Source organism: Stegostoma tigrinum, chromosome 4 (assembly GCF_030684315.1).
Source record: "Stegostoma tigrinum isolate sSteTig4 chromosome 4, sSteTig4.hap1, whole genome shotgun sequence".
NCBI lineage: Eukaryota > Metazoa > Chordata > Chondrichthyes > Orectolobiformes > Stegostomatidae > Stegostoma > Stegostoma tigrinum.
Genome location: NC_081357.1, coordinates 40,722,936 through 40,745,998, shown reverse-complemented (window position 1 = coordinate 40,745,998; position 23,063 = coordinate 40,722,936). Strand labels below are relative to the sequence as shown.

Genomic DNA, 23,063 nt, shown 5'->3' with positions numbered 1-23,063 from the left:
AAATAATTAAAAATTAACATCCTTTCTGATTCTGATAAGATGACTTTAAAATGTTTGTGGTGTAATTTCTCCAAGCAACTTTATACAGACTAGCTTGTGTGTTTCTCTCTCTTTATCTGTCACCACTATTTTCCCCCCCCCCCCCACCTTTTTTATCTCTCGACCATCTGCTCTTTCTACCCCCCCCACCCCGCATCCCATGTGTACTATCTGAATATTCTCTTGATTTCTCTTTTTAAATCTATAAATCTATTTATATTTTTCTAGTTCATCATTTATTTGTATGCTGTCTCACTGGGGATACCTCAGTCTGACTGAGGAGCTTCTGTTGCTTGCCTTGTTCAGACATGCAAATTATTGGATGCCTACTGGAAAAAACACTTTTTATTTTTAAAAGTCTGGACACTTGTCAGCGAAGTGAAAGAAACAAGCTATTTTAGATTATTAAAATCCCATAATAACCCAATATGCTTATTAAAAGATAGATAATGCTATCACTTTCAAATATGCTTGCATGTTGCAGATGAATAACATGCTTGTTTATATTTTTCAAACATTTGTTTTTTTTCCTTTTTGCTTTAAGGATAATCTCTTTGAGTGGCATTTTACCGTCCGGGGTCCTCCAGACTCTGACTTTGATGGTGGTGTTTACCATGGCCGAATTGTGCTTCCCCCAGAATATCCCATGAAACCACCCAGCATTATTCTCTTGACAGTAAGTGTGTGAAGTACATTTTTGAAATGCCTCTGGTTGTGTGCAGAATTTGTTAACAGAACAGCAAATTGCCAAGAAATTTCCACGACAATGTTTGCACATTGGAAGGCTATTTTAATACTCCATCTGTGTGTGGTTAGTGGGGGGAATAAAAGTTCCTGGTATCTTTATGTAATCCACCTTGTTTTGTCTTTTCACCATTGGATGAGATTAAGTAATAAAGCCTGTATTTCAGGAATCCTGAGGAGTATAAACTCAAACTGTCCCAGTTGTATTCAGCTGTTTGCTCAATTAGTGCTGAGATGCAGGAGAGATATGATCTGTATTTCTGTATACTTTCTCTTGTGTATGAAAGTAATGGTTTAATTTATATAGGTTTATCAATCCATAGACACATTCCGTTCCTTTCCAGAACTCTTAGTCTGTACATTTGTCAAACTCGTTTTTTAAAAAAACATTGTGGCACTACCCAAAGAGGAACCATGTCCTGTTGGACAAGCAGGCTGGACTTCCTATTTAGTATCTCGTCTAAAAGGCGACAGCTCCTACAGTGGGAGTGTTGCAGTGAACCCTTGGTCTAAATTATAAAAGCATAAGAAATAGATGGAGTACACAAAAAGACCCCCCCCCCCCCCCCCCCGCTCCTGAACCCGCTCAGGCCTTCAGTAAAATTATGACTAATCTTCCACCTTACTCTGTGTTTATGTACACAAGCTCCAGTGTGGTGCTTGATTCTATAACCTTTTAATTTGGATGAGACAATATTAACTCAAGCCAAGTTGGCAACTGTTTTGTGGCATTTCTAACAAAATAAGCTAACTTTTTTGCAATAGCCTTGACATGGAGGTTGACTTTTATTTTGTTTGCTTAAAATAAAGCATTCTAAGACAGGAAGTTGAATATTTTCCTCTTCCCAAAGATCACTCCCTGTTCCAAGGAACATTTGACCTGTTCTTACCAATCCTTTTCAGTTTGCTGCTAAGGAAGAATGTGACACCTGTTCTGTTGCATTATCACAAACATTGAGATCAATTTTGAGGCTGAGATAGTCAAAGTTATTATAATGTTAATGGAACAATAAATTGGGTATACAAATGCATTTAGATCTTTTACGTGGTTTATTCTTTTCAGTCATACCTTAGTATCTTTTTCTACAGTAAAATTTTTAAGATCCAGGAGAAGGTATACCAGGCATTCCAACTGGCTGACAAAGCATTTAAATTAGGAAGATTTTGGGAAACTTCCATAAGTTGATGCACGACAAAACTTAGTTTGGTTTGCATGCTATGCCTAGACATGTCAATCTTTTTGACAAGTTTGTAAAATGGTCAACTGAAGTTTATTGATATTCCACATATTATGATTTTAGTTTAAAATGGGCAGTAATTTCATTCCAAGCTATCTGTTTACTGGAAGTTTTATTTGCTGTTTACTACTGCTACTTAAATAGATCTTTTTCTTTCAGCCTAATGGAAGGTTTGAAGTAGGAAAGAAGATATGTTTAAGCATCTCAGGACATCATCCTGAAACTTGGCAACCATCCTGGAGCAGTGAGTATCTTCCAGTGTCCAGTATTAACTCAAGTCATCATCTTATAGCAACTGTCGCATTTAAAACACAAAGTGCAACCACCATTTGTCTCAAAGCAATTTTCAAAATGCAATATGACAAATCAGATCCCAGAAGGAGACCTGGTTTCATAACCATAAGCTAAATTTACAAATTTTGTTCAGTGTCGTGGTCAGTTGCTGATCATACGTTTGGCTTCCAATATATTTTTAACAAACATTGAAGCTTATGATTATGCCAAAGGGGGAAACGAATACATATTGTTTTGCACTTTCTTTAAAATAATAAGATTGTAAGAATTCTTACAATGATGGATTTAACTATTTTATTCTGAACAACAAGCTTACAGATAATTAAACTTCAGATAAAAGTAACCCTGCTTTTTTAAAATTCTCTTTTGTTCAGTTGGGGTGGCTGTACTTGGTTTCTTCCCAGCAAATCTGAGTCACCTAATGTTATTTCTTTTAGTTGATGCCACTTCATTAAACCCTTGAACTGTTAACACAGGTCAGTTATTATCACTAGTCTCACAGCGTAGAAACTGACCCTTTTGGTTCAACTCATCCATATTGACCAAGTTTCCCAAACTAAACTAAACCAGATTAATCTCTCCCATCTAACCAGGTCGTAATTATCACTTGTCTCCACCTATTATCACCATTCCACGTCTATTTCCCGCCCCCCCCAACTCCTTTTTCTGCAGGTCCCCCTATCTCAGCCCTTTCGAAGGATAATACCTGATGCGTTGACTGCTGCTTTCCTCCAGATGCTGCCTGGCCTGCTGTGTTTTTCCAACCTCCTGTTTCTCCCAAACTAAACTAGTTCCACTTGCCTGCATTTGGCCTCTCTCCCTCTAAACCTTTTCCTATTCATGTACTTGCCCAAATGAGGGGAGGTGACGGCCTAGTGGTATTATTGCTGAGCTGTTAATCCAGAGACCTAGATAACATTCTGGGGATCCAGGTTCAAATCCTGCCATGGCAGGTAGGATTTGAATTTAATAAATCCCTGGAATTAAGAATGTAATGATGATTATGAATCCATTGTCAATTGTTGGGGGAAAACCCCATCTGGTTCACTTTTGTCCTTCAGGTAAGGATGGCACTTTCCTTCCTAGTCTGGCCTGTGTGTGACTTCAGACTCACAACAACGTAATTGCCTCTGAATTGCTCTCTGGCCAATTAGGGATGGGCAGTAAATGCTGCCTGGATGGTGACACCCTCATCCTGTGAATGAAAAAGAAAAAAAACTTCTAAAATGTCATTCTACTTGCATCTACCACTTCCTCTGGCCGTTTATTCCACGTGGTGTGTATAGTTACATTATCTAAAAGGCATCTGTGTGGGTATATGAATAGAAAGGGTTTTAGAGGGATTTGGGCCAAGTGCTGTCAAATGGGACCAGGTCAGATTGGGGATGTCTGGTTGGCATGGACAAATTGGACTGAAGGGTCTGTTTCCATGCAGTACATCAACCTCTGTGTGGGAAAGGTTGCCCCTCGGGTCCCTTTTTTAAAAATCTTTCTCCTCTAACCTTAAAAATATGCCCCCTAGTTTTGAACTTGCTCAGCCTTTGGAAAAGACCTTTTACTATTCACCTTATCTATGCTCCTCATGATTTTGTAAACCTCTCTCAGGTCTCCCCTCGATGTTCTTTGCTGTAGTGAAATAAGTCCAAACCTCTCCTTAAACCCAAACCCTCTGGTGCCAGGAGTATCCTGATGGGTCTTTTCTGAACCCTCCCCGATATGATAATATCCTTTGTTTAGAAGGTGATCAGAACTGTACACATACTCTCTTAACATGCATTCCTTAAGCTCCACAGCGTTCTGTTTCTCGAATTTTTCAAGATGAAGGAGGTGATGGCCTAGTGGTATTATTGCTGTACTGTTAATCCAGAGACCCAGATAATATTCTGGGACCTGGGTTTGAATCCTGCCATAGATGATGGAATTTGAATTCAGTAAATATCTGGAATTAAGAATCTAATAATGACCATTAATCCAATGTCGATTGTCAGGAAAGTCCACCTGGTTCACTAATGTTCTGTAGGGAAGGAAACTGCCATCCTTATGTGATCTGGCCTATGTCTCACTCCAGGCCCACAGCAATGTGGTTGACTCTGAACTGCCCTTGGGGCAATTAGGAATGGGAAATAAATGCTGCCTGGCCAGCGATGCCCTCATCCCATGAATGAATAAACGGGGGGGGAAAACTCCCTCCTGCCCTGACACTGTGATAGACTGCTAAATTGCACTGCTGCTCACCTTTTTCCCCCACAAGAAACCTGCACAGCACATGCTCATATACCCATCACAATCTCAACTGCTAGATAGCGGACTATCTAACAGGAAATCTGTTTCTGTCATTGCTCCTTTACGTCATTGGGTACCTTTTATTGTGAGGCTTAGGTCGAATTTTTTTTTTAGCTGTTTGTAGACTCTGAATTATTCACCAATGTTTCTTAAGGGCCTTATCTGAATGCATGTAAACAACCAAGACAACCTGGCATTACTTTGAACACTCCAAATGAAACTAACATATCCTTTATTAACATCTATGTAATAGAAGTGCCAATTAAACTTGATATAAATTATTAAATGTCATGAACCATCTTCTCACTTCCCCATGGAAAAAATCTTTTAAAAGGCATTTTTCATTTTTCTTTTACTGTTTGCTCTCCTCTCTTCCCCGTATCTATTCTATTTATACAGAATTTACTTCAGCAGTAACAATGTCAGGGCATTCATTTTCTTTGTTTGCTCTTGATAAGCCATCTGCTACAATAATTGTCTCTTCCTGTGCCATGAATGATCTTCAAATCATGTTGCTGCGGATTAAATTCCAACAAATTAGTCAAGTGCTTATAGAATTATTGAAGAAAACTGAGAGGATTACAGTCCATACAAACATATGCTGCACGAGTGATAGCCTGATTTTTGTTTTGAGTGCTCAAGAATATGAACTCACTTGAACCTTGTGATTCCGAGGAAAATGTGCTAACAGCTGAAAATGTTGATCCCATTGATCACTAGACGTAGCACTGCAGTGACTGTCATGGTAGCACTTTAGGACTACTCCATTCTGCTATCGAGAGGTACAGGTAGGGTCATGATTACTTATTCTGAAAACTTCCTACTATAGCCATACGATAATGGCAAGATACCAAGCAGATTCTCCTTTTGCTTCTACATCCTTCTTGGGCGCCAGAAACAAGGAGAAACCGAATTGGAATTGTGCTCGCTGTTAAAACTTCAATATAGCTTTTCATTTCGTTCTAACATTTTAATTGTCATGGCACATAGTTCATATATAGACATTGAGATGGAAAGTGAGAAACACAAGTACCTTTTTTATCAAAATAGTTTTAAATCATCATATTGCATTTATTCCTAGTCCGGACAGCGCTGCTGGCAATTATTGGGTTCATGCCAACAAAGGGAGAAGGAGCTATTGGTTCTCTGGATTACACTCCTGATGAAAGAAAAGCACTAGCCAAAAAGTAAGTTTTTGTTTCAGGTATTTGTATTATTTAAGCAAAAGTATAATTCTACTTCTACTACCTCAGCCCCTTTGTTCTCTCAAAAACGATAGAAAAAGAAAATGGATACCAAAATTTATAATACTAGAGCAATGTTTAATCATGCATAAAATGCAAGATGAAAGAACTAGAGATTCTGACACTCTAATAGATTAGAGATAGTAGCACGGAACCCTGACCCGGATAACTAGCCACCTGACTTCCCCCAGAGCCTATCCAGTATCCAGACACCAGTCAGAAATGTGATGGAATGCTTCTACTTGCCTGGATGCCTCCAACAGCTCTCTGGATGTTTGCTGCCAATCAGGATAAAGAAGTTCACTTGATTGCCACCACATCCACAAACATCCCCCTCACTTCTGACATTCAGTAGTCGCAGTATGTACCATCAACAGGATGCATTGCAGAAATTCCCCAAAGATCTTTAGACTGCACCTTCCAATTCCATGACCACATCCATTTACAAGGCTAAGGAGAGCTCATAAATGGGAACACCATGACCTATAACTTTCCCTTCAAGTCACTCACCATGCTGACTTGGAAAAGCCTTGCTATTCCTTCAGTGTTGTTGTGTCAAAATTCTGGAATTCTTTCCCTAACAACATTGCGAGTATACCTACAGCGTGGACCACAGCAGTTAAAAGCAGTTTGCCACCACCTTCTTGGACAACCAGGGATTGGCCATAAATGCTGGCCCATCCAGCAAAACCCACATCCATAAGTGATTTTAAAAGCAAAAGCAGTTGTTCTGAACAAGCTAACTTGAGAGCTGTGTACCAAAGGATGTTATTTTTCCAAATGCGTGAACTGATTGCTTTGCTTTACTAAACGGCATCTGTTCATCTTTACAATGATCAATGTAAGGCGATTGACTGCTGCTTGTTGAGCAATGCATTGGAACATAAACACCCATGGGCACAACAGCAATTGTGTGTATCAAATTTAATTTTTTTATATATAATTTAGGTCACAAGATTATAACTGTGAAAACTGTGGTTCCCACATGAGGACAGCCCTCCTTCCGTGCACGGAAAGTGGCATTCCAAGTATGGCTGATGTGGAGGCAAAAGAATTGGCAAAACAAATCAGTTTTAAGGTGTGTTGCCTTTATAAATTGTTTTAAAATGGTATGCATTATTAGTTGAACCCACATAGTCATACAGCAAGGAAACAGACCCTTCAGTCCAACTCAAGCATCTGACAATGTTTCACAAACTAAACTAGCCCCATTTACCTGTGTTTGGCTCATCCTCTGAACAAATGCAGGGCTTGTATATTCTGGGAAAATTGTGTGACACGCTCTAAATTTGCTTTTCTTAAATCTTATTGTGCAATAATTCACCTTGGTGATGGAAAATTCATTTTTCATTCATTTTTCATTCATTTTTCATTCATTTTTCATTCATTTTTCATTCATTTTTCATTCATTTTTCATTCATTTTTCATTCATTTTTCATTCATTTTTCATTCATTTTTCATTCATTTCATATTCGATTCCTTACAGGTGTGGGAACAGGACCCCCTGGCCCAACGAGTCCACACCGCCCCCAAAGCATCCCACCTGGACCCACTCCCCCACAACCCACACCCCTGAGTACTATGGGCAATTTAGCATGGCCGATCCACCCAGCCTGCACGTGTTTGGATGTGGGAGGAAAGAGGTCTACCTGGAGGAAACGCACGCAGACACAGGGAGAATGTGCAAACTCCACACAGACAGTCGCCTGAGGCTGGAATCGAACCTGGGTCCCTGGCTCTGAGAGGCTGTAGTACTAACCACTGAGCCGCCGTGCCGTGTCTAATGTACCCTAGTTATTTCATACAGTTCACATCAAAATAATTGCTTTTGGAGTATAGTTGCTATTATGTTGACAGCCTGACAGCAAATTGCATGTCACAAGATTCGAAAAGCAGAGATGGCCTTCAGTTTTGTAACTAATTGAAAGGAAAATGTTGCAGGGTGTTCTGATTTGAGTTTGAGCAACAAAGCTTTGGTCTTATGTCTCATCTAAAAGATAGCATTAGAGTTGAAGTGTTGGCATGTAGTTTGTATTGAAATCCTTTGATGCATTTCTAGCCATATTTCTTGAATGAGAAACAAAGACTGCTAATAATTGAGCCAATCTAATGTTTTCAAATGTATAACTTGTTTTGTTATTAGGCAGAGACAGGTTCTGCTGCCAGCACTGCTGCTGAACCTTCTCCAGCACCAACACCTATAAAAATCGTAAACCAAGACACTCAAGATTCTGATCACCTTCTACTCACTGAAAACAATCCAGAAATTGAAGCTATGAGAGAGGTCTGTAAACTAATTCATCTTTTCCTTGTATCCTTGCCTTTAGTTAAATTTTTGATGGAACAGATCTGTTTACATCACAGCTGTGTTGAGGGAGGACACATTGGAGGGATCTTGCATTGAGGCATTATGGGTGGAGCTCAGGAATAGGAAGGGTGCAATCACAATGTTGAGGGTTTTCTATTGACCTCCTAATAGCCCACAGTAGACTGGACCAGCTAAGCAGTCACGACTGGAAAAGTGAAAAGAGCAGGGTAGTTGTGGTGGGTGACTTCAACTTTTTCCTCTTGTTGACTGGGAGTCCCTTTAGAGCCAGATGCTTGGATGGAGAGCAATTTGTTAGTTGTGTCCAGGAGAGCTTTTTGAGGCACTATGGTGACAAACCAACCAGAGTGGAAGCCATTAAACTTGGTCCTAGGGAATGATCCAGGACAGGTGATTGATGTTTCAGTAGGAGAGCGTTTTAGGCTTAAGTGACCATAACTCCATAAGATTTTGAGTAGTCATGCAAAAGGACACAAGTGGCCCTCGGATGAGGGTGCATAATTGGTCAAGAGACAGTTACATCCAAATTAGACAGGAACTGAAGAATGTGGATTGGAAGCAGTTATTTGAGGACAAATCTACCTCTGGCATGTGGGAGGCTTTTTAAGGACCAATTGACTAAAGTGCAGGGCATGCATGTCCCTGCAAAACTAAAGGATAGAAATGGCAGGATTCTGGAACTGTGGATGACAAGGGAAATTGTAAGGTTAGTCAAAAGGAAAAGGCAAGTATGTGACAAATCTAGGCACTTACAAACTGACAAAGCCCTGGAAGAGTATAGAGGAATTAGGAAGGAACTTAAATGTGCAACTGGGAAGACAGAAAGGGGCCAGGAAATGCCTTTAACAAACAGGGTCAAGGAGGATCCCAAGGCTTTTTATGCATTTGTTAGGAGAAAGAGGGTAACCAGGGAAGGAGTAGGCCCACTCAAAGACAAAAGAGGGAAGTTGTACATCAAGCTACAGGAAGTGGGGGAGATCCTGAATAAGCGCTTTGTCGGTTTTCACCAAGGAGAAGGACATGATTAATATTGAAGACAGGGATGAGTGTAAATACTCATTCTCTAGATTATTCAGATATAATCAACATACTGAAATAGGGAGTTTTGGGAATCCTAAATTGCAGTAAGATAGACAAGTCCCCAGAACCAGATAGGATCTAGCCCAGGTTACTCCGAGGCTAGAGAAGAAATAACTGGTGCATTGGCAGATATCGTCATATCCTTGTTGACCCACGAGTGAAGTTCCAGAGGACTGCAGATTAGTGATTGTTATTCCCTTGTTTATGAAGGGATGCAAGAATAATATAGGAAACTGTAGGCTGATGAGTTTGATGTCTGGTGTGGAAGCTCTTGGAGAGACTGAGGGGGCAAGATCAATGCACTTTGAGGAAAATCGACCGGTTAGTGACGGGCAGCATGGTGTTGTCTGGAGAAAGTCATGTCTCACCAACCTGATTACCTCTTCAAAAAATTCAATGAGGATAATTGATGAGGGAAGGGTTGTCTATGTAGTTTGTATAGACTTCAGTAAGGTATTTGATAAAGTTCCACGTGGCACGTTGGTACAAAAACTAAAATCACAAGGGATTGGGGGTGGCCTGGCTAGGTAGAAAACTGGCTGTGTCATAGAAAACAGGGTAGTGATGGAAGGATGTTTTTCAGAATGGAGACGGGTAACTAGTGTGGTGTTCCACAGGGGTCAGTCTTAAGTCCTTTGTTTGTAGTATATAAATGATCTGGAGGAAAATGTGGGTGTTCAAGTTTGCTGATAGCATGAAGACTGGAGTTGCTGATAGTGCCAATGATTGAAAGGATACAACAGGATAGAGATAGGTTGGTGACTTTGGCATAGAAATGGCAGATGGAGTTTAATCCAGACAAATGTGAAGTGATGTATTTTGGAGGATCAAATTTAAGTAAGAGTTATATTGTAAATGGCAGAACCCTTAGGAACACTAACATTCAGACAGATCTGGGCATGCAGATCCACGGTTCCTTGAAAGTGGCAACACAGGTGGCCAAGGTGATTTTAAGAAGGCATATGGCATGCTTCTCTGCATCGCCCGGGGTGTGGAGTACAAGAGTGGGCAAAACATGTTGCAGTTATATAAAACACTCGTCAGGCCACACTTGGAGTTTTATGTGCAGTTTTGGTCACCACACTACTAGAAGGATGTGGAAACTTTAGAGACAGTATAGAGAAGGTTCACCAGGATGTTGCCTGGTCTCCAGGGCATTGGCTATGCGGAAAGGTTAAAAAAGACTAGGATTGTTTTCACTGGAAAGATGGTAGCTGAGAGGAAACCTGACAGGTGTACAAAATTATGAGCAGAGTGGATAGCCAGAGGCTTTTTCCCTAGGGTTGTGGCACAGATTCAGAAAGTTTTTAAGGGAGCCGTGCAAGGAATGTTTTTCATGCAGCGAATGGTAGCAGCCTGGAATGCAGTACCAGAAGAGGTGGTGGAAGTGGGCACATTGAAGACATTTAAGAGGCATCTAGATGGGTACATGAATAAGGAGGGAATAGAGGGATACGGATTGGCAAAAAACAAATTTGGCATTTTAGGTTATTAGGGTATGATGGTTGGCACAGGCTTGGAGGGCTGAAGAGCCTGTTCCTGATGTACTTTTTCATTTGTTCGCTTATACATCGCACAGAATTTTTGTCCTATTTCTGGTGAGCTGAGTAATGAAAATAAAAAACTATATTCTTGTTAACTTGATCTGTTTTTCTAGCATGTGGATGTAACAGGAAATGTTAATGTAATAACATGTTGCAATGCCTTTTTTATTCCCCAATTAAACCCTATGTTAACATTCAAAAATTCCAGTTATTATCTCTCTCGTTATTGTTTTCCTTTTTCAGTTGTCATTTGTTTGTTAATTTTACATCCTTGAGGGTGAGGATAGATGTTTTGAAATTTACGTCACAAGTAGACAGGGTAGTTAAGTGTGTTTAACACTCCTGACTTCATTGCTGAGACCATTTGAATAGAGGAGTTGAGATGTCATGTTGAGGTTGTATATGACAATTTGAGGCCTTTTCTGGAGTACTGACTGCAAGTGTCGGTTGCTCTGTTTATAGGAAGGCTGTTATTAAACAGAGGGTTCAAAAAACTTTACCAGGATGTTGCTGGGAATAGAGGGTTTGAGATATAAAAATAGACTCGTAAGTCTGGTACTGTTCTCACTGGAGCCTAGGACGTTGAGGGCCGACCTTTATCGCGGTTTATAAAAGGGCATAGGTGACTGACAAGGGTTTTTCCCTCAGATGGGAGAGTTCAAAACTAGGTGGTGTGTTTTTAAGGTGACAGGAGGAAGATTTAAAAGCGACATGAGGGACAACTTTTTAATTCAGCAATTCCTTTGTGAAATGAACTGCCTGAGGAAGTGGTAGATGCAGGTGTCGTTACAATGTTTAATAGGCATCTTGATAAGTTCATTAGTAAAAGTTTGGCAGGACATAGGCTGAGTGCAGGCAGGTAGGGACTAGTTAGTTTGGGAACATAGTCAGTGTGGACTGGTCAGACAAAATGGTCTGTTTCCATGCCATATGACTCCATGACTCTGACACAAGAATACCTTATGAAATTAAGAGCAGAAGAAGGCATTCAGTCTTTGAGCCTGCTCTGACATGCAATAAGATCATAGTCAATCTGCTTATTTTGAATTCCATGTGCCCATTTCCTGAGGCAGGGGAATCGATTTCCTCCGCTTTAAAAATGCGCAATGACCATCCTCCTCCTCTTCCCAAGGTAGAGGTACAAAGTCGCACAACCCTCAGAAGAATCTCCTCATCTCTGACCTAAAAAGGTGAACCCTAACTTTTAAACAGTGCCTTCTAGCTCTGGACTCTCCCTCAAGGGAATGTTCTTGCCATCTCCTCAGCAAGACTATTGAGGTATTTTATACTTCAGATCAAGTCTCTTTTGAACTCCAGTGGAAACCAGCCCAGTCTGTCAAATTTGCTCATTCCATGTCTAAATCAAGTAAACCACCTCTGAAATGCTTCAACATATTTACCTTGTTCCTTAAATAGACCAAAACTACACACTGGTTCAGATGTGGCCTCTCTCATGCCCTGTACAACTGAAGCATAGGCAGTGTTTGAACATGAACAGCCTTTTTAATTACTAGTTCTACCTGTGTACTAACTTCTTAACTCCTGCACTAGACTACCTAGATCCCTCCACATCTCGGAATGTTACAGTTGTTCTCTTATTTAGATACTACTGTACTGTTTAAATCTCCCTGCCTAACTAAATCACTTCACGTTTTCCCATGTTATACATTGACATAGGTTTTTTCCCCACAATCACTGAACCTATCTAAATCAGTCTGTCTTCCATATGTTCTCTTCACAACACACTTGTCTGCTGAGCTTTGCAGATAACACAAAGGTAATTGCCGTGGCTTTGTTCCCTTTGTTCACGTCCTGATATATGTTGGAGGAAAAGCGGGCCCAGCTTAGATCCTTGTGGGATTCTAATAGTCATATTCTGCCAATCAGAAAAGGACTTGTTTATGCATGATCTTGCTGTGAGCTAGTCAATTTGTATCCATGCCAGGATGCTTATAACATGCTTGTAGACCAACACCATGACCCCTACTTCTTGGCACCTTGTCAAATGCCTTTTTACAAATCCAAGTACCGTACATCTACAAGCTCCCCTTTACCTGCAGTGCATTTACTCCTTCAAAGATCTCTACTGGTTAAACATGATTTACCCTACTGGTGAACTGCTTCCTGATTACATTGAGACTTGCTAAGTGCCCAGTTATAACTCCTTAATGCAGTGACATGAATCAGTCATTTACGTGGAACACTTGTTTCGACCTTTGAAACCACACTATTTGTAATAAGTTTACTGTTTTATTCCTTGTTAATGAAATGTTGGCATAGCTGGCAAGGCCAGCAGCGATGCAAGGTGTGTGAATATTTTGAGTTTGGATTTCAAGCAAATGGCATATGGGTGTTGGTGTCTTTTTGTGGAAAGTTTGAATAATTAACTGGATGTATCTTTTCAGAACCATGACTTTACACCAGTATGTGCCAGAAAGCAGATAAATGGAGGCACCCTGGAGGGATAATGGAAGTTTAAATTGTGGAGATTGTTTTTACCATTAGAATTATGAAGGGTTGATTTTTAATTTGGAAAAATCAAGTGATGGGAAAGCTTTCCAGCTGAAAGGACATCAGTCAAGTCTTCTATGTAAGAATAACCTCTCCTAGAAAAGGAATGTTCAGAACAGTTAAGAAACCTTTGTGCAAGTGTGTAGTTTGTGCAAATTTCCAGACCACAACTGGTTAAAAATGTTGCCTTAATTTTTCAAAACTGTGAAAGCCCAATATGAAAGGCCCAGACTTGTCTAAGGTTTTTCAACTGTCTTTTGTGTTAGCTGCCTTGATAATTCCCCTTGCAATTGCTCTGATTCTCAAGTTTTCATTCACTACCTTTTAAATCTGATTTATCCATTACCTTTTTAAGATGATCCAATTTTAATACTTCGCTTCCCACCCTAAACTTCATATGCTTACTACGTTCATAGCCATTGAGTTATACAGCACTGAAACCAATCCTTCAGTCCAACTTGCCTGCACTGATCTATTCCCATTGACAAGCATTTGGCTCCTATCTCTCTCAAGCCTTTCTATTTGCGTTCCCATCCAGGTGCCTTTTAAAACGTTGTAATTGTACCCACCTCTGGCAGTTCATTCCACAGGTGTACCACCCTCTGCATGAAAACATTGCCCATTAGGTCCCTTTTTAAATCTAACCCCTCTCACCTTAAACTTATGCCCCCTGGTTTTGAGCTTCTCTACCTTGGAGAAAAAACCCATTGGCTATTCACTGTATCTATGCTCCTCATGATTTTATAAACATCTATAAGGTCACCCATCAGTCTCAATGCTCCAGGGAAATAAAAGCCCCAGCCTAGTCAACCTCTCCCTGAAGCTCAAACCCACCAACCTTGGCAACATCCTTGTAAATCTTTTCTGAACCCTTTTCTAGTTTCACAACGTCCTTCCTATAGCAGGGAGACCAGAATTGAATGCAGTACTCCAAAAGTGACCTAACTAGTGTTCTGTGCGGCAACAACCTGACATCCGAACTCCTATACTCAATGCACCGACTAATAAAGGCGAGCCTACTAAATGCTCTACTTGTGACTCCACTTTCAAGGAATAATGAACCTGCAATCCAAGTTCTTTGTTCAGCAACACTCCCCAGGTCCTTCACATGAAGTCCTGCCCTGATTTGCCTTTCCAAAATGCAGCACCTCATGTTTGTCTAAATTAAACTCCATCTGCCACTCCTCACCCCACTGGCCTATCTGCTGTACTCGGAAGTAACCTTCACTGTCCACTACACCACCAATTTTGGTGTCATCTGCAAACTTACTAACCATACTTCATATGTTCACATCCAAATCACTTATATAAATGACAAAGTTATGTAAATTTTTGTCACAAATCCATCTTCTGTCTAGATTCTTGTACTTTTTCTGTAGTTACAAGTTTTGCTTCAAATTTTTTGAAATGTCCTTTTCTTGTAATTTTTTTCTTTATTTGTGGTTTGTGTGATGGACCAAGGATTCTAGATTAACCAATTTGCTAAGCTTCTGTTCCAATCCCCACTCCTTCCTTCCCAGTCCCACAATCAACAGATCCAGACCAACTGAGCACCTTTTTTGACATTTTGCCCAGTTGTTTTGTGCCACTTGTACTGTGATCTCCAAATTAGACACATTCATCTCTTCCCGACTGTGTTCCTGACAATTTGCTCCCTCTCTTCTTGATTATTAGCTTTTGTCTTTGCACTCCTGCATGATTTACCGAGATACCTCATCTATTCTGTATCTTCCAGGCTGAGAGTTCCTTCTACATAGAAAGCAGCATTTCAATGTGCTTTTTGAAAACTAGTTTGCTGTGTCTGCTCTTGACAGTGTGGAAATTGTGATTTATTTTAGCAAAACAACCCTTTTATCCACAAGTGTAACCCTGATCTCTATGCTTTATTTCTTCAATTCAAGTTCCCATTCTGACCTCTTCATAAGGCCACAATAAATAAATGGATAAAGAAGTAGGCTCAGACAGTAAGAACTGCCAATGCTGGAGTCTGAGAGAAGTGTGGAGCTGGAGGAACACAGCAGGCCAGGTAGCATCAGAGGAGCAGGAAAGCTGACATTTTGGGTTGGGACCCTTCTTCAGAAATGGGGTGGGGGAGGGCGCTCTGAAATGTATACGGCGGGGGGGTGGGTCGGTGACTGGGGAAGGTAGATGGGGTTGTGATAGTTGAAAGTATGTAGTAGTGGGAATTGTTCAGTGAGGTGGGAGGAGCAGATAGATGGGAGAGATGGACAGGTCAAGGAGGTGGAGATGAGAGGGAGGGTTGGTCTTGGGCTGAGGTCAGGAATGGGGAGATTTTGCAGCTAGTAAAGTCCTCATTAAGACCATTTGGGTTGTATGCTCCCAAGGTGGCATATAAGGCACTGCTCCTCCAGTTTCCGGGTGCTGCCATCGTGACACTGGAGGACGACACCTAAGATCGCCATGTTGTCCAGACAGTGGGACGGGAAGTTGAAGTAATTCGCAAATGGAAAATATGTCGTTCGTCATGAACCGAGCACAGGCGCTCTACAAAGTGGTCTCTGAGCCTCCGCTTGGTCTCGCCAATGTAGAGGAGGCCACATTGGGAACAGCGGATGCAATAAACCCCATTAGCGGATGTGCAGGTGAACATCTGTCTGATGTGGAAGGTTTTTTGTGGCCTGGGATGGAGGTGAGGGGGTAGGTGTGGGGGCAGGTGTAGCACCTGCGGTTGCAGGGAAAGGTGTTGAGGCCAATGAGGGTGGAGCGGGCAAGGAAGTCGTGGAGAGCGCAGTCCCTGTGGAAGGCAGATAAAGGGAAAGAAACATATCCTTTGTGAGGTCAGATTGCAGGTGGCAGAGAATGATGTTGAATTCAGTGGTTAGTGGGGTGACACATGAGGGCAAGAGGAATTCTGTCTTTGTCTTTGTTTTTATTGCAGGGAGGAGGTGTGTGGGCAAAAATGCAGGAAACGCAAGAGATGCAGTCCTTGAAATATGAGGACATCGAGAAAGTCTGGAAGTGGGTTGCCTCATCTTGGGAGCAGATGTAGTGGAAATGGAGGCATTAGGAGTAGGGGGATCAGATTCTTGTGGGAAGGTGGGTGAGAGCAAGTGTAGTCTAGGTATCTGTGGGAGTCACTGGGCTTGAAATAGTTATCAGTTTTGAGGTGGTCACCAGAGATGGCGACGGGTCCAGGAAGGGGGGAGAGGTATCCAATATGGTCTGGGTGGAAAGTGTTAGAAAATTTGAACTGTTCGATCTCCTTGTAGCAGCCCGAGGTGGCGCCGATACAGTCATTGATGTAGCAGAGGAAGACGTGGGGGGTCGTGCCAGTGTAGCTGCAGAGAGTATGCTGTTTGGCCCCACGAGCCTTCACTATTTCTGTACAATCATGGCTGAACTGACATTAGTCCACATTTCCACATTCTCCCGGTTACGCTTGATTCTCCAACTGTTCACAGAATCTGTCAATCTTGGCCTTAAATATGCACAAGAATTCTGTCCCCACTGCTCTCTGGTAAGGATTTCCAAAGGCATGGAGCCTTCTGAAAGAAATTTCTCATGTCAGCCTTAAATTGGCATCCCTTCTATTCAGAGACTATGCCCTCTGATCCTAGTCTGTCCCAAGAAGGGAAACTTTCTGACAGTGTATATCCTGTCAAGCCTCTTAAGAATAGTATGTTTCAATTCAGTCACTTCTCATTCTTCTTGAGCCCCAGTCTTTGCTTACAAGATGATTCCTCCTTACCGTGGATCCTCGTAGTGAGCCTTCTCTGAACTGCCTCCAATGAAGTATCGTTACTTAAATAAGGAGACCAACACTGTTGAGAATATTCTTAATGCTTTTGGCTTTTTACACTTCCATCTAGCTTTAATGCTAATTTCAGAAACAGTATTTTGCCATTTTCTGGACTAGTCTAAAATCCCCTCACCTGAATATTGGCTGCAGTAGCTTTAGATTTGTCATATTTTGCTAATTTGCTTGACTTTTTTAAAAATTGTACCATTCTGATTTAAGGATCTCTTATCTGCAGGAATACAATTATTTCATACAACAGCTATTGTATCCTGTACAGGCTGCTTATACCACAAAAGGATATTTTTGATATATTTTGTGGCTTACTCATTGTGCAGTTTTCAGGGTAGGAGTTAAATCAGCCCATTCAATTGGCTTTTTTTAAATAAATAATGACTTCTGAACTTTTTACCTGAATGTTTTCCCTAAAATGGCTGTTTCACATTACCGTACAGCTTGTTTATGAACCAAATTAAAGCAACTTTAACCTAAAAAATTCATGCCTTTATCATGATTGCAGACCACTGAATCTCCATATTTAATATTCTAAATTCATAAAATAACTATAATGACAATTAGAATATTTTGCATTTGCTTAATGAATGATTAAATCAGAGTTACTGTATGACATTCATAGTAAGTTCTCTATTATTGATATGCCAAACTGTAATTATTTAGTGGATCAAATGTTTATATAAAAACGTCTTTCTGAAAATCTGCAACTTGGCCAAGATGGGTTGGCCTGGAGGGCTCTTCCACTTGAATTTGCATTTAAATTGTGGTCAAAATACAAAATAAACTGTGGTTCAGAATGATAGCCTGGACATTGTTTTTGTGAAAACAGATTGAACTTGGTTCCATCTAACCCATCTTCAGTGAAAGAGGAGACAAGCTAAATTGTATCAGACACACATGACAAGATTCTTTTTCAGCTCTTGAATGTTTGTTTTTACTTGATTTTCAGTTAGTATTTTATGCCTTCATAATCGAATAATTCCAACATCAAATGCAGCAATTTTAATTTTCCTCACACACCCCTTCCGAAGGATATTTTCACCATTTAAGTATCCCGAACATTTAATCCTCTAGAATGGCGTGACTTCATGGGGAATGAGGAATGTGGAAGGCACAAAAATGTGCCACCCTGTAATGAGGAGGGAGCTCCAGTGTGGTAATTAGGAATCACTATAGGGAGTGAGATGAAAGGTTCTGCAGCACATTATTCCCTTTCACAAAAATAGAAATCAACGCTATTAAGCATAATTGAAAACACAGCCATCTTTACCTTTTTAAGCAAGAATTTTTAAGATAACATCAAATGGAACGGGGCTGTCGTTGCATTGCTGTAATGGGTAAGAGTGATATTTGCTTTCTGTTCTGTCACCTTTTTGCCATTGAATGTGTTTCACTATTTGTACAAGTGAAAGAAGGCACTAATTTGCGATGAAATCTAGCAATATTGCTGAATAAAAATGAGTGTTTCTCAATGGCAACACCCATACTAGTCTGAATCCACTTGCCTACAAATCAACAGTATAAAAGTTGGTTGTCTCCTTGAGTTGGTACTTCTGTGAAATGAGTGGAGGATGAAAAGCTTGAACAAAATGTCTATTTCAGCAAAATTCAAGTTTTATGCTATGATAATGGCACTAGTCATGGACTGTTGAGTGGTTTTTTTTCCATGTTAGTTTTGAAGTTGTTATTTAATTCTGGGAGATGTGGCATTAGATATCACCATTTTAAAAATTGCAAAAAAATCTTATTACTTAAGATTATTTTTCCTCCAGCCCTTTTGTATCAATACGTAGATTACTTTTTTATAACAAAAGGGCTGTTTAAAAATGCAAAATATGGATTAGGGTGTAATGCTAAAGAATAAAATTGAGAGAATTATTTTAAACCTGTATATCATGGTTGTACCACATTTGGAGTGCCATGTAGAGTGTTGGCCAGCAAATTATGACAAGGGCTTTTACACCCCAAGAAGGGGATGGAACAAAGGTTTACAAAGATGATTCCAGATGATTACACTATTTAGGAGAATTGAAAGGCTGAACAGAGTCTTTTTCTCTAGAAAAACAAATTCCAAGTTGTAATCTAAATTTTTTTTAAATAGAGTTTTTTTTGGGGGCGCATTTTCCATGTTGTGGGGAACATATTTAATTGCTTGAGATAACAAGGTGTAGAGCTGGATGAACACAGCAGGCCAAGCAGCAGCAGAGGAGCAGGTAAGCTGACATTTCGGGCCCTTCTTCTGAAGAAGGATCTTGACCCAAAACATCAGCTGTCCTGCTCCTGCTGCTTGGCCTGTTGCGTTCATCCAGCTCTACACCTTGTTATTGCAGATTCTCCAGCATCTGCAGTTCCTACTATCTCTGAAACATATTTAATTGCTTCCTTGTATTGAACCACTTGGGAACTTCAAAGAACATGTATTTGCCTGATGGGGCGAGAATGCAGTTTTTACTACCACTATAATTTAAGGCCAATAATTTAAATGCCCTTTTATAGATAAATAGACAGGAAGAGAATAGGGCACTCATTGGGTTAAAGAAGGGCAAAGTTCAAATGAAACATTGTTTAACTTGGATATGGTGATAAGCTTGTTTCTTTACTGTAGATTCAATACAATTTTACATTTCATCACTGAAGAATAGTCTAAAATTTAGCAAGGATGCATTCACATGCAATATGCTTTGTAAGTTAGTTGTGCAGAAATAGTGGAAGATGCATGGTTTACTTGCTCGATGAATATTTTTGTTTGATCATTTTAAACTGGATACCCCTGAAAACTACTTTCTATAATATTTGTATTATTCTTTTATAGACTGGTGTAGATGACTCTTCTATTGGGCCTCAGGAACCGCCACAAAGCAGACCAAATACTACAAGTTTAAGTCCTCGGCAGCGACGTACTCAACAGCAGCGACGTGCTCAGCAGCAAGCAAGGCGCCCAATTTCACAATCATACACTCAAGTCCGTCGACCAGCAAATGCCAGTCAAATTGGATCCACTGTCCTAATTGTCATCCTGACATTGGCACTGGCTGCGCTAATCTTCCGAAGGATTTACATGTCAAATGAATACAGATTTGACTATGAATTGTAATGATCATTTACTTTGCATAGCCATAAACTGGATTTATTATGTCATATGTATTTTAACATCAATCCCCATTTTACTGGCCAGGATTTGCAGAGGCTTTGAATGACCCATGCACAAGGGGAAATTTAAAGTAATACATGATGCAAAACTTGAGTGTAATTATGATCCTTGGGGTAATAATCAGTGGCATTTTACAAACTTTGACACTGCAGGGAACCCGTTCAGGAATGTTTTTGATCAAACTCTTGTTAAATTCAATTTATCTTCCGTAGAAGTCAGTTGTTTTTTAGTTGAGGCCATGCTGTTCAACAATGTCAGTAATTCTGAGGGTGCTGATAATCTGTTTACTGGAAAATTTCTGTGGACCATTGCAAAGTTCATTTGGCTCATAACCTGAGTGCTAGTGGTGTTGTATGCAATTTTATCCTCTGAAATGAGCCCTGTTTTTACATACAAACGATTGCCTTAACCCTGTCAGAAAGTGCAACATCTCTAGATATTTCATCAGAATTTGAATACATAGTCAGGATCTTTAACTGTCTGCAGCAGATCTAAAATCCAAAAGATTAATTTTCAATATTGCTATGTGGTGTTGTTGTAGGCTGAGATATCTTACTAGTTTCATGGTACAAGATTTCCTGTTACTGGAACATGCACCCAAAATTAAATTTTAAATGTGCAAATCATCTTGGAATGTGAAGATCCAAGAGAATTGATAAAATCCACAACCAATAAATATTTATTTGTAGTTTCTGCATGAAGTCAAAGGAACCATATTTGTAACAAGAGTTAACAACAAAGGTGGTTGTTATTGGCTTTGGATTGAGTAATTAAAGTTCCTTGAAGAATTTTTCTTCCAAGTTGGACAAATTAATTAAATATGGGATCTTCCGGCAAGTAAAAAGAAAGACCCTGTTTCTCCAGTACTCCTGCTTGTTAATTTTCCTTAACTGAGCTCTGAACACTGTCACATAAGAGTTGATGGTAATGTATGTATAAAATTGAACTTTCCATTGAAATTTGTACAATGATGTTTTTAATTTTCATGTGCAGGATATTACTTGTTTTATTTTTAAACAATCAGATCTTCGTGAATGAGTAAATATTGTCTGCTTAGTTAAGTAGGCAGGAATCTTTTTGATTGCCCAATGATTTATGTCAATGTAAAATTCAGTTTCAAATATAAACCATGAGAACAAACTCTCATACATGAATGTTTGTTTAATATTCTATCTTTTTGTGCTCTCACATTGATTTTTGTGGACCCAGAGTACTTGGCACAAGCAGAGCTATTGCACTTTACAGTTAAGGGAACAATGCAAACATTCTGCGGTTACTCTCGTCACTTTCTCAGACATTGATATTAAGTGTGAATAATTGATGAAAAGCCTGAAATTTATATGACAAAAATAACCTTACTTTTGGTTTCTAAAGAAAGGTTGCCATTTCAGTCTGGCATCTTGAATATGTACCAAGTATATTTGTTCAAAAGTTCCTTTCGCATGGTATTAGAAACACATTGCTACAGTGCACCAATGGAAAATCTCTAAAATAGAATACTTCCTTAATATCACGTATATTTAATAAACTCATTTGCCAATGCAAGATACAACAGTAAAATAAGTGGTGTTTAATATAAATCCAGTTTGCCATGTTTAAACTTGCTTGCTTTCGGTTTTCTGTCATTGCACAAAAACTGCATTTTTTTTTCATTGTGTTTTATCAAAAATGCCCTGGGTAAATGAATTGCAGTTGCAAGTAACAAAATAGTTAGCAAACATCTTATCTCTTAGGTTTAAAATGGAAAACAGTTAACTATCTACTTGACTTACATAATATTCTTGTTTGTAATGAGTACTTTCATGAACACTTTTTTAAAAAACAATTATTGCAGAGCAATAAGGAAAGAGCAGGTATGTAGATAAATAACTTTTGAAAAGGTGGCCACAGAGCGCACAAATGACCAACTTCTATGCGGTATGATCTTGTGTACAGTAGTTCATGTTAGATTTTTTCAGAAGCAAAGCCTTCAGTTTTATTCTGTTTGAGATCCATTCCATTTACACAATCAAGATAAAATATTAAATATATACATGCTGCAGGTGAAGTTAGAACAATGAAGTTAGCATGTTAGTTTCCATTAAAATTGTTGACCACTTCTCAGCACTGGTATTCATTCATCAATATATGTTCAGCAATTACATGCTTGTGTTTATATTTAATCATTAGAGGCCTCTTTGCCTTACATGTCACTTGCAAAAACTGCATGTTAAAATCCTAGGTTTATTGTAATAAAATAAATGTATGGTGTTTTAATTGATTTTAATAAATAACATTTGTAGTGGAAGCAATAGATTTAAAAGATGCAATCTGTATACTGCAACTCTCTGAAATAGCACTCAGTCCTCTTTAGGATTGTGAAAACAGTACCTTGATATTTTCCATCAGTGAAACTGATACTCCTTGTACTTTCAAGGTGTTCTGTTATCTGTATTCTAAAGTTGATTCTTGATTGACCTCTCTGTTGAGGTCATTAAGCGCAGGAGAGCATCACGAGAGCATTACTAGAGCAGATCCTAAAGAAGAAATTTTAAAAACCTTGTAATCTGCTTAGATTTGAGTCATTAATAAAAAAATCTTGTGGCAACCTATATTTGGAATTCCTGTTATAGTTTGTCATTTTTTTTTGCAATAACATTTTCTCATTGCTTTGGGCATACTTGTAATTTATAATGCAAAACATGCATGCAAATGTTTTGAAGCTCCATTGTCCATGTTACATAAACTTGAGCTCTTCCAAACTGCCTATATTTGACCTACGTTAGTTTCATGCTAGCTTGTCCATTCATTGGCTTCTCCCAACATGTTAAATACATGTTCTTGTTCTTGTATTCAAA

At 39.5% G+C, this 23,063-nt stretch overlaps 1 protein-coding gene across 1 annotated transcript in view; it reads left to right on the top strand.

Annotated features, from left to right (window-relative positions):
• ube2j1 (ubiquitin-conjugating enzyme E2, J1) overlaps window positions 1–22,817 on the top strand; it is a 39,795-nt gene extending 16,978 nt beyond the window's left edge. The window contains exons 3-8 of the mRNA XM_048530879.2: window positions 584–715; window positions 2,181–2,265; window positions 5,680–5,785; window positions 6,791–6,920; window positions 7,986–8,126; window positions 19,888–22,817. Of these exons, the coding sequence (XP_048386836.1) occupies window positions 584–715; window positions 2,181–2,265; window positions 5,680–5,785; window positions 6,791–6,920; window positions 7,986–8,126; window positions 19,888–20,169 (876 nt within the window). The 3' untranslated portion in view covers window positions 20,170–22,817. The remainder of the gene's footprint in view (window positions 1–583; window positions 716–2,180; window positions 2,266–5,679; window positions 5,786–6,790; window positions 6,921–7,985; window positions 8,127–19,887) is intronic.
• The last annotated feature ends 246 nt before the right edge of the window (window positions 22,818–23,063 follow it).